Below are 16,917 nucleotides of genomic sequence, written 5' to 3'. Positions count from 1 at the left end.
ATGTCAGTCCGTATTTGCTTCATATAGTTAGGTGCTCCTTTACTGGGTGTATAGATATTTTGAGTTATGTCCTCTTGCTGGATGATCCCTTTATCATTATGTAATACCCTTCTTTTTCTTTTTATAGTCTTGTTTTAAAGTCAGTTTTGTCTGATATGAATGATGCTGCCCCAGCTTTTCTTTTATATTTGTATTTGCATGAAAATACATACTATAGTCTATACTTTCCGTCCCTTTACTTTCAGTCTTTGTGTGTCTTTAGATCTGAAGTGGGTCTTTCTAGACAGTGCATATGATGGATCTTTGTTTTCCTATCCATTTAGCTTCCCTATGTATTTTGATTGGAGCACTTAATCCATTTACATTTAAAATTATTGATAGGTACAGTTATTTCCATTTTATTATTCATATTTATGTTTTCCCCGCTCCTCTTTTTCATAAAGAAGTCCTTTTAACATATCTTGTAATAACTGGTTTGGTGGTAATTAATTCCTTTAACTTTTTCTTGTCTGGGAAGCTCTTTATTTCTCCTTCAATATTCAAAGATAGCCTTGTTGGGTAGAGTAGTGTTGGTTATAGGTCTTAACTTTTTATAATTTTGAATATTTCATGCCAGTCCCTTCTGGCCTGCAAAGTTTCTGTTGAGAAATCAGTAACTAGCCGCCCTTCTCTTGCTGCTTTTAGGATTCTCTCTTTGTTTTTAACCTCTGTCATTTTAATTATGCTATGGTTTGGTGTTGGCATATTTTGGTTCATCTTGTTTGGGACCTTCTGTATTTCCTGGACTTCTAAGTCTATTTCTTTCATCAGGTTAGGGAAGTTTTCAGTCATTTTTTTTCTTCAAATAGGTTCTCAATCCCTTGTTCTTTCTCTTCTCCTTCTAGTACCCATATGATGTGAACGTTGGTACACTTGATGTTGTCTCAGAGGTCCCTTAAACTATCCTCATTTTTTTTTTTATTCTTTTTTTTTTTACTATTCCAATTGGGTGTTTTCAGCTACCTTGTCTTCCTAACCACTGATTCGAATTCTTCATTTAATCTGCTGTGATTCCTTCTAGTTTTTTTGTTACTGTATTTTTCATTTCTGACTGGTTCTTTTTTATGATTGTCTATGCTTACCATCTCCTTGCTGAAGTTCTAAGTTCCTTGAGCATTCTCATAACCAGTGTTTTGAACTCTGTATCTGGTAGGTTGCTTGCCTCCATTTCATTTAGTCCTTTTCCTGGAGTTTTCTCCTGTTCTTTCATTTGGAACACAGTTGTTTCCTCATTTTGGCTGCCTGTGTTTGCTTCCTTGTAATTAGATAGACCTGCTATGTCTCCCAGTCCTGGCTGGGTGGCCTCGTATAAGTAGGTGCCCCGTGGGGCCCAGTGGTGCAGTCTCTGATCACCTATGCTGGGTGCTCCAGGAGTGTCCCTTGTGTGCGTTGTGTGTCCTCCTGTTGTAGCTAAGCCTTGTTTTGTGTTGGTTCATTAGTGGGTGAGACTGACCCTGAGGCTGACTGGCTCTTGAGGACTGGCTACACCCACAGTGTAGGAGCTTGTGGGGGGGCGCTGACCCCACGAAGTGAGATTCACTCCAGCAGGCTCTGATGCCTGCCAAGACCACTCTTTGAGTATGCCAGCTGTGGGCTGATTACGTGGTGCTGTGTTGTGATCTGATGTCACCTGTGAGTGTGTTGGTCCTGGAGCCTTTTAGGAGGGGCTCCCGTGCAGGTCAAGGTCAGCCACTGGCCTGAGGCTATGTGGTAGGAGCTACAAAGAGATATGTGGTTGATTGCTGCCTGTGCTGGACCTGAAGGGGTGTGAGAGAGGCAACACTGTGAACTGAGGCTGGCTGCCACCAGTACCAGGCCTGGGTCAGCTCAGCAAAAAGCCTAGGGCACCCCGAGGCCTGCTGCCATCTGCTGGCTGCCCATAAAGCTCAGCAACTAACTGAAAAAGCCTTGGTACATGAGTTGGGTGTGGTGTGGTTTCAGGGAGTCACCAGGGTGACTGGTATTCATTAAGTTAATGCAGATTTAGGTTTGGCACCAGTGCTGAGCTGGAGCCACTCAGCAAATAACTTGGAGCCAACCGAGGTTGAAAGTGCCTCTTGTGGTATGAGAATTGGGTGAAGCAGGGTCTCAGGGAGTCACCAGAATGGAGCAAGCAGGTTATACCAGGCCAATGCAGATTCAGATTTGGCCATGTTAGGGAAAGGCTCAACACAGGAAAGATGGTGCCCACTGCAGGCTGCATGGAAGGAGGGCTCAACACAGAGACAATGGTGGCTGTTCCTCCTCCAGCCCTCACCCCGAAGCTACACAACTCAGTCTCTCTCTGTCTGCCTCTGGCACCTCCCGAGCTACTGTCCCTCTGTTGGAGTTCAGGGTGAGCGCCTGGGAGCAAGAGAGTCTGTGTATAGGCCCTTTGAGAGGATACCTGGATTTCCAGCAGTGTTCTGTCTCATCCAGACCTATAGAATTTCTACTGTATTTTATAGCCAGATGTTGTGGGGGCTCCTCTCCCTGGCACTGATGCTCTGGTCTGGGGAGCCCAATGTGGGACTGGGACCCCTGGCTCCTCATCTCCACAGCCATATCCCTCCCGATACTCAACTGCCACACATGGGTGTAGGCCTAGCCCATGTGGCGTTTCTGTCCCTCCTACTAGTCTCGATGTGGCTTCTTTTTATCCTTAATAGAGACTAGCTGAACTATTAAGTGATATTTTAAAAATGTAACATATTCACTCATTTCCTAGCAAAAATCAATAAAGTCATCAGAAAGCCACTATATAGATCACATTACTAAGCTCCCCAGGAACATTTCTTAGTGAATTATATTTATGTTAATGCTTTCCCCTCAAACCTTAAGTGAAACATCCATAAGGCATGACCAGATAGAAAACATTTTAGCATTAGGCAATTCCCACGTAATAAGCCTCCTTCAGAATCTAATGCTTCAGCTCTGGACCCTCTTTTCAGATTATAATTGCACATTCCTCCCCCACCCCCTTTTACACTTTCCCTACCAGGAAGCTAAAATACACTTGCCTTCCTTTTCTGTTTTAATTTAAAAAACATATTCAGGAGTTTCCTAATTATCCCTCCTCCAGTGCCACACAACAAATATTCCCACATACTTTAATTCATATGAATTTAGAAGTAAAAACATTAAATTTTTTTAGATGCAGAGATTTTAAACTTATATTAGCACAATTACTTTTAATCTCCTTACCTGCAACAAACATTTTACACACACACACACATATTTATGCAAATAAAATAGTAAATGTTCCATTATCTATCCCTATTTATTCCACTGGTCACCCCTTACCCCCATCCTGAGGGAACCATTATTTTTGGTGTACATCCTTCCTAATTTTTCCCTGTGCTCACACAGACTGATATACAGTTGACTCTTGAACAATATGGGTTGAACTGCATGGGTCCACTTACATGTGGGTTTTTTTCCCAGTAAATATACACAGTATTATAAATATATTTTCTCTTATGATTTTCCTAATAACATTTTCTTTAGTTTTTCATAAGAATACAGTATATAATACGTATACAAAAAATGTGTTAATCAACTATTTGTTACCAGTAAGGCTTTCAGTTAACAGTAGGCTATTAGTAGTTAAACTTCTGAGGAGTCAAAAGTTACATGTGGATTTTCGTCTGTACAAGGGATCAGTACGCCCAACCCCCATGTTGTTCAAGGGTCAACTGTATTAATACATCTATACACTGTATAGATATACATATTTTGATGTTAAATATGTGATAATACAGAATTGTTTTCACTTTTGCAAATCTTTTTTTCTGTTCTTAGCATGTGTATTTACATGGTTGAATTTACTCTAAATCTGCACTGTCCAATACAGTAGTCATTAGCCACATGTGGCTATTTAAATTATCTAGAATTAAACAATATAAGAAATTCAGTTTCTCAGTCTCACCAGCCACATTTCAAGTACTCGAGAGTCACACATGGCTTAGTGGCTGCTGTATGGACAGTGCAGAAATAAAACATCTCCCTCATCAAAGAAGTTCTATTGGATTATGCTACCCTAAATACTAGTTGTATTATACTAATTTCAATAATAACATATACAGCTGACACTCTTTAGCCATAGTTTTCTTTTCTACAGTTTCAGCCACCTGCAGTCAAATGCTGTCCAAAAATATTAAGTGGAATATTTCAGAAATAAGCAATTCTCAAGTTTTAAACTGCATGCCATTCTGAGTAGTGTGATAAAATCTCCTGCCTTCTTGCTCCATCCTGCTCAGGATACAAATCATCCCAGAGTATTCACACTGTATATACTACCTGTATATGCTTGTTAGTCTTTAATAGCCAACTTGGTTATCAGATAGACTGTCACAGTATCACAGTGCTTGTGTTCAAATAGCCTTTAATTTTACTTAATAATGGCCCCTAAGTGCAGGAGTACTATGCTGGCAATTTGGATATGCCAAAGAGAAGCTGTAGAGTGCTTTTGTTTAGTGAAAAAGTTTTTGACTTAAAGAAAAAAATTGTATGAAGTTACTAAGATCTATGGTATGAATGAATCTTCTATCTGTGAAGCTGCCTAATTTATAAATTAAACTTTATCATAGGTCTGTATGCATAGGAAAAACAGTATGTATAGGGGTTGGCACTATTCTTGGTTTCAGGCATCCACTGGGGGTCTTGGAATGCATCCCATGTGGATAAGGGCAGGGGGTAGGGCACGAATGTATCATAATTTTTAACTTGCTAATATACTGCCTTAAAATCTGGGGGTAAAGAGTAATATATGTAAAAAAAATTCAGTTTTGTTTGAAATAAAAGTGAACCTTCCAACGGCCTCTGACCTCTGCTCCTGTTTCCTTCCTTACAACCACTGTTCCCAGTTTCTTATGTGTTTTCATAGAGGTACTCTATATTCAGTCTTTAAATCATTTATTCATAACACATTTTGCTAAAAATCTATATGCCATGCCTTATATGCCAAGGATACATACAGCTGTGAACAAGACAAAGTTCTTCCCATCAAGGAACTTATATTCTTTGAGAATAGATCATAAATAAGCTAATCTATAACCATAAGAAGTATATTTTAAAAAGAGCAGTCTTTTTGAGGTGACATTTAAGCAGAGCAGAAGTGAGGATGAAAGAAAGTCATGTGAGGATATGGGAGAAGAACGTGCCAGGCAGTGCAGCTGAGAACTCCAAAGATCCTGAGGCAGAAACAAGTTTCTTGTGTTGAAGGAATAGTAAGAAAGCCTGTGTGGCCAGAATGCCATCAAGTGGCAGGAGATGAGATAAGATAGGCAAGACCTGAACATAATGCCTTGTAGGACTTATTCTAACTGTGATGGGATGTCATCACAGGATTCTGAGCAAGAGTGCTGTGATATAATTGACATTTTAAATAAATCGCTTTGCTTGCAGTATGGAAAACTATTAGAGCAAGATAACCAATTGGATGCCTGTTGCAGTAATTCAGATGAGTATAAACTAAGGTAGTAGTGACTGTAGATGGTGAGAAGTGGTCAGATGGAACATTATATTTTGTGGCAAGAAACAATTAGACTTGAAGAATAGGGGTTGGAGTAGAGGGAGAGATTATCTACAAATGGATAGCACAAGTGAATTTCTTGGGGTGATAGAATTATATCTTGATTGTGGTGGTGGTTAGACAACTCCATGCATTTGTCAAAACTCATAGACTTATATCCAGAGTAAATGTATCATTTATAAGCTGTGTGACTTTAGGGACATTATCTAACTTTCCAAGCCTCAGTTCCCCTTACAAAGTGATAACTGCCTACACATCACAAAGTTGTTGTAAGGAGTAAATGAGATAATGCTGAAAAAGAACTTTACATTGTATCTGGCCCCAAATGTTATCCTTTAATAATTGTCACTATTAAAGTATGACAGTCTTTCTATACAACACTTCTTTACATAGAAAAGTTAGTTTTTGTCTGTCATGTGGAAATTTATTGCTATACATACTGTACTGTCCGGTGCTAGTCTGATAGATGGGAGTTGGAACAGACATAGAAGTAACAGCAGAAACTCCAGGGTTTTCTCCGTCTCCTTTTCTGCCCCGTGTATCTTCAGAAGATAGGTCTTTCAAAATTTTTCTGTGAAAAATAGAACTCTATTAATGTTGGTAAAAAGGACAGCTTTACCAAAAAAAAAAAAAAACAAAAAAATCTGCTAAATAAACTGTTTTCAATCTCTGGTTAAAAGTACAATAATCTACTAGGCACCTAAAATGTGTCAAGGAATCCTTTGTCTAGCAAATACTATTGTTCTGGTCTACAGCAGGCTAGTTGTTATATTTTAGTTCATTAGTATTTGAAAAGAGACACTGAATGAAAACTCATACAGAGTGCCTTTAGATGTATAAGGCCCGTATAGAGGTATAAAATACAATTTTCTCCAACAGGAGAGATGGCTCCATTTTGAGGTAGTTCATTAATTAACAAAGTACTATTCATTTTCTAAACAGTGTCAGTGACCTTGTTTTAAAAAGATCAAATTTATTTTTTCAACCTTCAACTCTGTAGTGGAAGAGAAGCCCACAGTTCTCAGAAAAAAAAAAATTAGAAATACTTTAAAAATACAGAGTATTGGTGATAAAACTGCTTATTTTAACAAGAAGAAGTAAATAAGATCCCACAGTATCCCTCAGACTTGGTAAAATGGGACTCATGACAGGAATAAGGGATGGAAAAAGCTTCCTTGCCGAAAAGAAAGGTCTTCCAAAACACAATCAGGGGAGGAGGGAGAAATAAACATTATTTGTTTCTGGAAAAATAAGAAAAATGTTTACTCAAGAATTCCATGTTCACTGTAGAAAAAAAAATCGGAAAACTGATATGTACTTGTGTGAACACAGTTAACAAAAAAGAATCACAAAAGAAAAATCCCTTAGCATTAAAAGGGAGCTTTCATGTTACTATGTTCCAGCCCGTGAAGAAATTCCCTCTCTACATTCCTAACAGCATCTACTTCCAGGAATAGGCATCCACAAATTCCAAAATGCAAACGATGCAATTATTGAAGAGTCAGAGCCCTTATCAGACCCAGTGCTGGTTCTACCCAGTAAAGCTGGAGAAATTTAAGCCTGACATAATCATAAGTTTTTTTTTTTTTCTATGAATATGTTAAAGCAATCTTGCATTCCTGGGATAAATCCTGCTTGATCATGGTAATATAATACCTTTTATATGCTGTTGGATTCAGTTTTCTAATAGTTTGTTTAGGATTTCGTGTTTAGATTCATGAGGAATATTACAGTTTTATAATCTAGTGAGTATAAGCCATGTCTTATTATAATTATTAATATCTATTACAATTTTATTATTTGCTTTCTGGTTTTTATTGTTAAATTCTTCTGCATTGAGTTATTTAAAGATTTTTCAGAATTATCTATCTGACTAAATCATATGTATAGTATTTTTAGTAGTCGCTCTAGAGTGTTATAATACACATACATACCTAGTCTACTTAGAATCATTATTTCACCACTTCAAGTGAATCTTAGAAATCATACCACCATATGAAATTTCTTTATCCTCCCCTCTGTATGTTGTATAATTTTAAAAAAATTCTTTTAAATTATAGTTGACATACAATATTTTGTTAGTTTCAGGTGCACAACATAGTGATTAGACGTTTACATACCTTACAATGCAGTCGTCTTATTTATTACACCTGCCTACATCGAAAACCCCATCAATGATTTATCTTTTCAACCATCAAACATTTTAAAGAATTCAGTAGAACAGTCCATTATTTTTGCCCAAATCTTGCTGTTTCTTCATTCCAATTCTTCCAAATTTCTATCTTATGAACTTTCTTAGCAGTTATTTTAGAGCAGTTCTGCTGTCAATGATTTCTTAGTTTTCTTTCATCTTAGAATATTTCACCGGCATTTCTGAGGGATATTTTTACTAGATACAGAATTCTGGATTGACAATTCTTTTCTTTCAGAACTTTAAAATGCTATTTCCTTTCCTTCCAGCCTCCATGGTTTTTGACAAGAAATCTGTAGTCACTCACATAGTTCCTTTAGAAGTAATGTGTCATTTTTCTCTGGCTGCTCACAAGATTTTTGTCTTTAGTTTTCAGCAGTCCGATTATGATGTGTCTGGAAAGGGATTTCTTTGTGTTTACCCTGTTTAGAGTTTGCTGAATTTTTTAAATTGTAGGCTTCACCAAATTTGGGGACATTTCAGCCATTATTTCATCAAGTATTTTTTTCTGCAACATTATTTTTCCTCTCCTATGACTCAAATGTTAGATCTTTTGGTACTGTCTTACAAGTCCCCAAGAATTTGTTAATTTTTTCAGATTGTTCAGCTTGGATAATTTCCATTGAGCTACCTTTGAAGATGATTAGCTCCTTATCTCTATTCTCTTACTGAACCCATCCAGTTAGGTTTTATTTCTGTTAATGTATTTCTCAGCTCTAAAATTTCTATATCGTTCTCTTTTTCTATCTTCCCATTCACCCTTACTTGTTAGAACACTTTAATAACAGCTCCTTTGTAACAGCTCCTTTGAAGTCCGTCACATAATTCCAACATCTGTCATCTAGGAGAGAGCATCTGCTGACAGTTATGTCCTATGCAAGTTAGATTCTTCCAGGTTCTTTGTATGCTAAGTAATTTTGGACATTTTTAATATTGTGATATCCTACTCAGTTCTTGTTTCTATGGAGAATTTTTGATATTCTCATTTTAGCAGGCCATCAACCTGGTTGTGCCCAGGCCACAAGTTCTGATCAACCTTCTATGAGTTGTGATTCCAAAGTCAATTCAGATTTCAAAGCCTTTTCAGTGCAATTCCTATCTGGTCCACGTGTTCCCTATGTAGTGGCCAGTCTGGGACTTTAAGCCATCATCTTCCTAATATATATAGTTCAGTCTCAAAGTCAATGTATACTAAGGAAGCCCATTTTTATTCCTTATTTGCTAAAAACTTGAGTGAGTACTAAATTTTATCGACCGCTTTTTCTGCACTTTTTGAGCTGAGAATTAGCAGAAACAATATATAATCATCTATAGTGGTTCATGTCCTTGTATGTTTGATGATTTTTCACTGAATTCATATTTGATTGATCTTAACTGGTAGTAATCCAGAAAGTTTAATTTGGGGAAACTTCCTTTCAGATGTTATAGCTTTTTACAGGTATTCTAGCTTAATACAGAAATCTCAGGTTCAGACTTACTGCAGTAGACCTAAAGCAATGGGTATATCTTGGTTTTTGTGCTTGTTTTTACTTCCCGTTCTGGTTTCAGCTCGTATATTTGAATATATATGGTTTTTATGTTTACTAGGGGAGGGTACTGAGATTTCTATTATTTCCCATATATGTACAATGTATTAACAATTTTTTTTTATCTAGGAGCTGTTTTGTGCTGGGAATTTTTGGAAATCCCATTTTTTGGAAGTTAAACTTTTTATTTGCACTCTTTTGGTGACTGCCACTAACAGTCTAAGCTAAGTCTAAAGGTAATTAATACAAGACTTCAATAGACCTGTTGGAGGAGGTAAACCAGAGGACGTGACTGCTGGTTGACTCACAAGCCAGACCTGGACAATCAAATGCTCCTCATCCCCTCCCCTGTCCTTGGAATGTATGCGCTGCCTACCACTCTCAGTGGGAGCTCTTCCAAGGACATAGCCTTGGGAGACTAAGGTGTTGCTGAGACCATTTGGACAACATGTGTGACTGAACCCAGTTAAGGCCTCTATATATACTCTTAAGATTCTGGTGGTAGAGAAGAGATCTATTCATCTTGCAGCCACCCCAAACAAACCTTGTAAGTAAGCTCCCTTGCTTACCTGCCAATTTGGAGTGGTCTGCCTCTTTCTTTAGTCTCCCCTTGCCCTCTGTGTATGGGCCAGTTTGTGAACTAACAATTGGCAAGCCAGCCAGGAGACTGGAGAAATAGGCCTTGGGGAAGAGGCATCTGCAAGGGAAATCCTGAGTTGGCCACTGACCTCTATGTGGTTTGTATGCTTGTGGAACACTACATCAGTATGGGGATACCCCCAAAACACTAGCTTCTTTAGTGCTTTTAAGAAACTGCACATAGCTCATTGCAGCAAAGAAAAAAAATGGCTGCCACAGTGGGCTGGCCTATGCTGTGGGCAGTTTGGCTGGCCACCAATGCCCAACTTGAGCTTTAGCTCAAGAAAGTTTGAGGAAGGGCTGAGGTGAGAGAAGGATGTGCAGCTGTCCACTACTCTGCCAGCTTTGGGACTAGAAGAAGACAAGGTGGCAGGAAAGAAAAAAAGCTAGCAACCTTAATGTGCCATTTTGCAAAGCTAAGAGGTCACAAACTGTCATAGAATAAGATCTGAGTGCTGTGACAAAGCCTAATTAAGATGCTACGAGGTAAAATCCCTGGGAAAGTGAGGAGAGCAAAGGGGAGGATGAGCAGTGATTGATGATGAAATGAATAGAGTGACCTATGTGGCCTGACCCCTAATACAAAGGAACATTTTAAACACTAATTACACTAGACTTCTGATAACAGAAAAATACATCTCAAAACGTGTAGGAAAAAAACTTGCATTCTTTCTGTCCCTTGAAGACATAAATCTTATGTCTGAAATGTAAACACCCCAGGAGATAAAACACTGCCCACAGAGACTGAAAAAAAAAGTGGGGGTGGGGGGAGAGACTTTTTAAAATACAGACTGCTGTAGAAGCTCCTTGCCCAAAATCTAGTCCAAAACCTTTGTAAGATTGCTCAGGGGCAAATACTAATCTTAAAAGTCTTCTCCACAAATACCAGTAAAAAGCTTTAGCCATGTAAGCAGGTAATTGTTCTGTCTGCCAGAGACAATTTAAATTCAACTATTATTTATAAACTATGTTGTTGTACCTAATTCATGGCTAAAGTTTTAGGAGAAAGAATGGAGTCTCTGTTCATGTATGTCTATGGATATATGTTATATACACATAATGTTTTTCTACCTCTAGAGTATATTGCCAAAATTAATTTGTAAAAGAGCTCTACTTAAAGGGCTTGAAGAAAAATAAGTTTTAATATAGACAATGTACTTACGTAAAACTAAATTTTCAACTCCTGGTCAAGATGGTGGAATAGGTAAACACTGTGCTTGCCTCCTCCCACGAACACATCAAAAGTACTACTAAATTATAGAACAACCATTAACAACCACTTGAAGACTAGCTGAACAGAATTCCTCAAGAAAAAGCTACATTGAGACTGGTAGGAGGGGTGGAGATGCAGAACAGGCAAGTCCAATATCTATGGTGTGGTGACTAAGAAACGGGAGGAATGCTGCAGCAATCCACTCTTGAGGAGCAAGGAGGGCATCACGACCCCACACCAGTCTCCATAGCCTGGGACACCAGTGCCAGGAAAAGGAGTCCCCATAACGTGGCTGTGAAAACTAGCAGGGATTGCATCCAAGTGAGACGGAGGGCTACTGGAGACCCAGGAGTCCTTTAAAAGGGACCGATGCAGGGGCAGGAGCTCAAAAACTGCAAGGGACAGATAGGAACTGAACTGACTAGCTTTCAGGTGAGGGCTGGAGGATCAGGGTGGCTCTCTCCAGAGATGGAAGTGCTGGCAGGTGCCACTGTTTCTTTGTGGAGCACTCTTTGCACCCAGCCATCCTGGCACAGGTGGGCACCAACCAAATCCAGGCTCTCCATTAACCTGGCTAACACCATTCACCTCACCAAATTTGTGCACCCGGTCTTAAGCTCTTAAAGTGGCTTTTCCACATAAGCGGCCTCCCTCGGCTTGTGCTATGACCTTTCCTAAAATCTCTCAAAGGTCCACAAACCCAAAACAATTAACTCCATCTGGTCTAGTGTGTCATAGTACAGGACTTTAACTCCCCACTGACACCAGTGGACACATCTTCCAGATGGTTGGCTTCTTTGTGCCCTAAATCTCTTGCTGAGTGGCCCCCAAACCCAGCGCAAGTAGCAACTGGTCTCAGCTTCCATTGTAACTCTCATTAGGTGGCCTTTGAGCCTTACAGAAGTGGCAGCCAGTCTTGGTTTGGAATGTAGCTTCAACTAAATAGCCACATACCCACATAGTGGTGGTTGGCCTCAGCTCACAGCATGGTACCCACCAAAGGGTCCCAAGCCTGGCAATAGTGGCAGCCAACCGCAGATCACTTTGTCGTTACAACCAGGAGGTCACAAGTGATGGCTGACCTTGGCCTGAACCAAAGCCCCTCCCAAGAGGCTCTAGAACTAGCACACTCCATGGTTGGCTTCAGACCACATCAGAGCACCACTCGACCAGCTCCACAAATGACACACTGAAGGGCAGACTTCGCTGGGAGCAGAGTCTTGCTAAAGCAATTCGTGCTCCATGGGGTCAGCCCCTGCACAATAGCCCATCTGCAGTCACGGCCAATCCCACTCACTGACAAGCAAACAGCAATCAAGGCTCAGCTACACCAGGAGGACACAACCCTGAAAGACCCAGCTCGGGTGACCACCAAGACTGTGCACTAGACCCTTACTACATTAGGCCAGTCTGCCAGGACCGGGACATATAATAGATTTACCTAATACATAAAAACAAACATAGGGAGGCAGCCAAAATGAGGAACTCCAGAAAAAGAACTAAATGAAATGGAGGAAAGCAATCTACCAGATGCAGAGTTCAAAACAGTGGTTATAAGGATGTTCAATGAAATTAGGGGAGGACTAGATGAACTCAGTAAGACCTTCAACAAAGAGATAAGAAATATTAAAAAAAACCAGGCAGAAATAAAGAATACATTACACAGAATCAACTGCAAATTAGATGAAGCAGAGGATTGAACTAGCCATCCAGAAAACAATCGGAACAGCAAAAAGAAAAAAGATAGCTTAAGGGACCCCTACGGCAATATCAAGCATACCAACATTTGTGTCACAGAATACCAGAAGAGAGAGAGCGAGGATTGAAAATGTGCTTAACCTGACGAAGAAAATAGACATACAAGTCCAGGAAGCACAGAAGGTCCCAAACGAGCTGACCCCAAAGCAGCCCATATCAACACACATCGTAATTTAAAAGGCCAAAGGTTAAAGACAAAGAGAATCTTAACAGTAGCAAGAGAAAAGCGGTTAGTGATGTACGAGGGAGCTCCCATAAGGCTGTCAATTGAATTCTCAACAGAAACTTTACAGGCAGGCAGGGACTGGCATGAAATATTCAAAGCGATGAACCAAAGGACCTATGACTAAGGTACACAGCAAGACACCATATAGACTGAAGGAGTGATAGTTTCCCAAACAAGAATATACTAAAGGAGTTCATCACCACTAAACCAGTATAAGAAATGCTAAAGGACTTTTTAAAGAAACATAAAGATAAAAAATATGAGTAAGAAAATACAGGAAAAAAATTCTAATTGAAAACACATAATAAAAGCAGTGGATCGACCAAGTATAAAGCTAGTATAAAGGTTAAAAGTGGATCGACCAAGTATAAAGCTAGTATAAAGGTTAAAAGGTAATAGTAGGAAGGTCATGTGTAATTACAATAATAAATTAAGGGATACACACAAAAGAAGTAAAAAAATAATGACCGAAATATAAATGTGGAAGGGAGAGATTCAAAATTGTGGTGATTTTAAAATGTGTTCAAACTTAAAATAACTGCTATAAATATAGCCTGGTATATAGGAAGCACGTGGTAACCACAAACCAAAACTCTACAAGAGATATACAAGAAATATAGAGAAAGGAATTAAATATAACACTACAGAAAGTCATCAACATATACAAGAGAGCAAGAGAATAAGGAAGGAACAGAGAAGAAACACAAAAACGATAAAATAGTAATAATAACTATACATCTATCAATAATTATTTTAAATGTAAAGTGACTGAATGTTGCAAAAAAAGACATAGGGTGACTGAATGGATTAAAAAAACAAGACCTATACATATGCTACCTACAAGAGACACACTCCAGCTCAAAAGACATACAAAACTAAAAATGTAAAGGAATGGAAAAACATATTTCATGCAAATGGAAATAAAAAAAAAGCTGGGGCAGCAATACTTAGACAAAACTGACTTTAAAACAGGTGCTGTAACAAAAGACAAAGAAGGTATTTCATAAAGATAAAGGGATCATCCAGCAAGAGGACATAACTCAAAATATCTATACACCCAGTAAAGGAGCACCTAACTATATGAAGCAAATACGGACTGACATAAAGGGTGAGATCAACAGTAACAGTCATAGTACAGGACTTTAACTCCCCACTGACACCAGTGGACACATCTTCCAGACAGAAAGTCAACAAGGAAACACTGGCCTTAAATGACACACTAGACCAGATGGAGTTAATTGATACTTTTGGAGCCGTCTCACCCCAAAGCAGCAGAATATACATTCTTTTCAAGTACACCTGGAACATTTTCCAAGATAGACTGACCGCATGTTAGGCCACAAAACAAGTCTCAGTAAATTTAAGAAGACTGAAATCATTCATATTCAGCGTCTTCTCTGACCACACGATATGAAACTAGGAGTCAATTACAAGAAAAAAATGGAAAAACACAAACACATGGAGGCTAAATAGCATGCTACTAAACAATGAATGGGTTAACAATGAGATCAAGGAAGAAATCAAAATACACTTTGAGACACATGAAAATGCAAACACAACGACTCAAAATCTATGGGACACAGCAAAAGCAGTCCTAAGAGGAAAATTCATAGCAGTACAGGCCTACCTCAAGAAACAAGAAAAATCTCAAAAAACAATCTAACCTTACACCTAAAGGAACTAGGAAAGGAACAGCAAACAAAGCCCAAAGTGAGTAGAAGGAAGGAAATAATAAAGATCAGTGGGGAAAAAATGAGTCAGAAACAGTACAAAAGGTCAATGAAATCAAGAGCTGGTTCCTTGAAAAGATAAACAAAATTGATAAACCTTTAACCGGACTCATCAAAAAGGTGGGGGCGGGGGGGGCGCACAGGATCCAAATAAATAAAACCAGAAATGAAAGAGAAGTGGCAACCACCACCACAGAAATGCAAAGGATTATAAGAAAATATTAAAGAATTATATGCCAGCAAATTGGACAATATGAAGGAAATGGATAAATTCCTAGAAACATACAGTCTTCCAAGACTGAATCAAGAAGGAACAGAAAATCTGAACAGACTGATTACTACAAACAAAATTGTGTCAGTAATCGAAAAACTCCCAACAAATGAAAGTCTTGGACCAAATGACTTCACAAGTGAGTTTTACCAAAAATTCAAAGAAGAATTAACACCTGTCCTTCTCAAACTATTCCAAAAATGTCAAGAGGGAAAGCTTCCAACCTCATTTTACAAGGCCACCATTACACTGATTCCAAAACCAGACAAAGACATTACAAAAACATAAAGTTACAGACTTATATCCCTGATGAAAATAGATGTAAAAAATCCTCAAAGAAAGAGTAGCAAACAGAATTCAGCAATAAATTAAAAAGATCACACACCGTGGTCAAGTAGGATTTATTCCCTGGACGCAAGGTTGGTTCAGTATCCATAAATCAAATAACGTGATTCACCACATGAACAAAATGGAAGATAAAAATCATATGGTCATATCAGTAGAGATAGTAAAAGTATGTGAATCCAGTAGCTGTTCATGATTTACTAAACAAACAAACAAACAAACAAACAAAAACAGAGTGGGAATAGAGGGAACATACCTCAAATAATAACGGCTACATACAACAAACCCACAGCAATGTCATACTCAACAGTGAAAAGCTAAAGATGTTTTTCTTAAAATCAGGAACAAGACAAGGAGATCCACTTCACCCCACTTTTATTCAACATAGTATTGGAAGTCCTAGCCACAGCAGTATACAAAAAAAAGAAATGAAAGTCATCCAAATTGGACAGGAAGAAGTAAAACTCATTATTTGAAGATGCCATGATACGATATCGAGAGGACGCTTGAAGACAGAAATAAATGGAAGGATATACTGTGCTTATGGATAGGAAAAATTAACATCATTAAAATGTCCACACTACCCAAAACAATCTATAGATTCCATGCAATCCCTAGCAAAATACCAGTGGTACTTTGCAAAGAACTAGAACAAATAATCTTAAAATTTATATGGAACCACAAAAGAACCTGAATAGCCAAAGCAATCTTGAGAAAGAACAAAGTTGGAAGTACCACGCAACCTGATATCAAACTATACTACAAGGTTATAGTAATCAAAATGGCACGGTACTGGCATAAAAGCAGACACATACATCAATGGAACAGAATAGAGAGCTCAGAAATAAACCCATGCCTGTAAGATCAATTAATCTATGACAAAGGAGGCAAGAATATACACTAGGGAAAAGACAGTCTCTTCAATAAGTGGTGCTGGGAAAACTGGATAAATAACAGGCAAAAAAATTAAATGACCAATTTCTTACACCATGTATAAAAATAAACTCAAAATGGATTAAAGACATAAATATAAGACCCAAAACCATAGAACTCCTAGAAGAAAACAAACTCTGTGACATTTCTCTTAGCAATATTTTTTTTTGGATGGGTCTCCTCGGGCATGGCAACAAAAGGAGAAAAAAATGGAACTATATCAAAGTGAAGTTTCTGTACTGTGAAGGCAGCCATCAACAAAATGAATGGAAGAAGATATCTGCCAATGATATATTTGATAAAGAATTAATATCCAAAATTTATAAGTAACCCATACAACTTAACTTGAAAAAAACATAATCCAATTTAAAAAGTGGGCAGAAATGGCTTCAAATTATACTACAAAGCGACAGTAATCAAAACGGCATGGTATTGGCAGCAAAACAGACACCTGGACCAGTGGAACAGAATCGAGAACCCAGAATTAAACCCATATTTATATGGGCAAATAATTTTTGACAGAAAAGCCAAAAA

At 38.3% G+C, this 16,917-nt stretch overlaps 1 protein-coding gene across 6 annotated transcripts in view; it reads right to left on the bottom strand.

Moving 5' to 3' along the window:
* ATF1 (activating transcription factor 1) overlaps positions 1–16,917 on the bottom strand; it is a 58,657-nt gene that overhangs the window by 12,539 nt on the left and 29,201 nt on the right. For all 6 annotated transcript variants that reach the window (XR_896363.2, XM_011368328.2, XM_011368329.2 and 3 more), the window contains one exon: positions 5,992–6,122. Coding sequence is in view for 5 of the 6 variants with exons in the window: in XM_011368328.2 (XP_011366630.1) it covers positions 5,992–6,122 (131 nt within the window). In the remaining variant the exon portion in view is untranslated. The remainder of the gene's footprint in view (positions 1–5,991; positions 6,123–16,917) is intronic.

The sequence above is a fragment of the Pteropus vampyrus genome, unplaced genomic scaffold (assembly GCF_000151845.1).
Source record: "Pteropus vampyrus isolate Shadow unplaced genomic scaffold, Pvam_2.0 Scaffold140, whole genome shotgun sequence".
NCBI classification, from domain to species: Eukaryota; Metazoa; Chordata; class Mammalia; order Chiroptera; family Pteropodidae; genus Pteropus; species Pteropus vampyrus.
The sequence above is the reverse complement of the archived record's forward strand: the minus strand, read 5'-3'. Positions and strand labels throughout refer to the sequence as shown.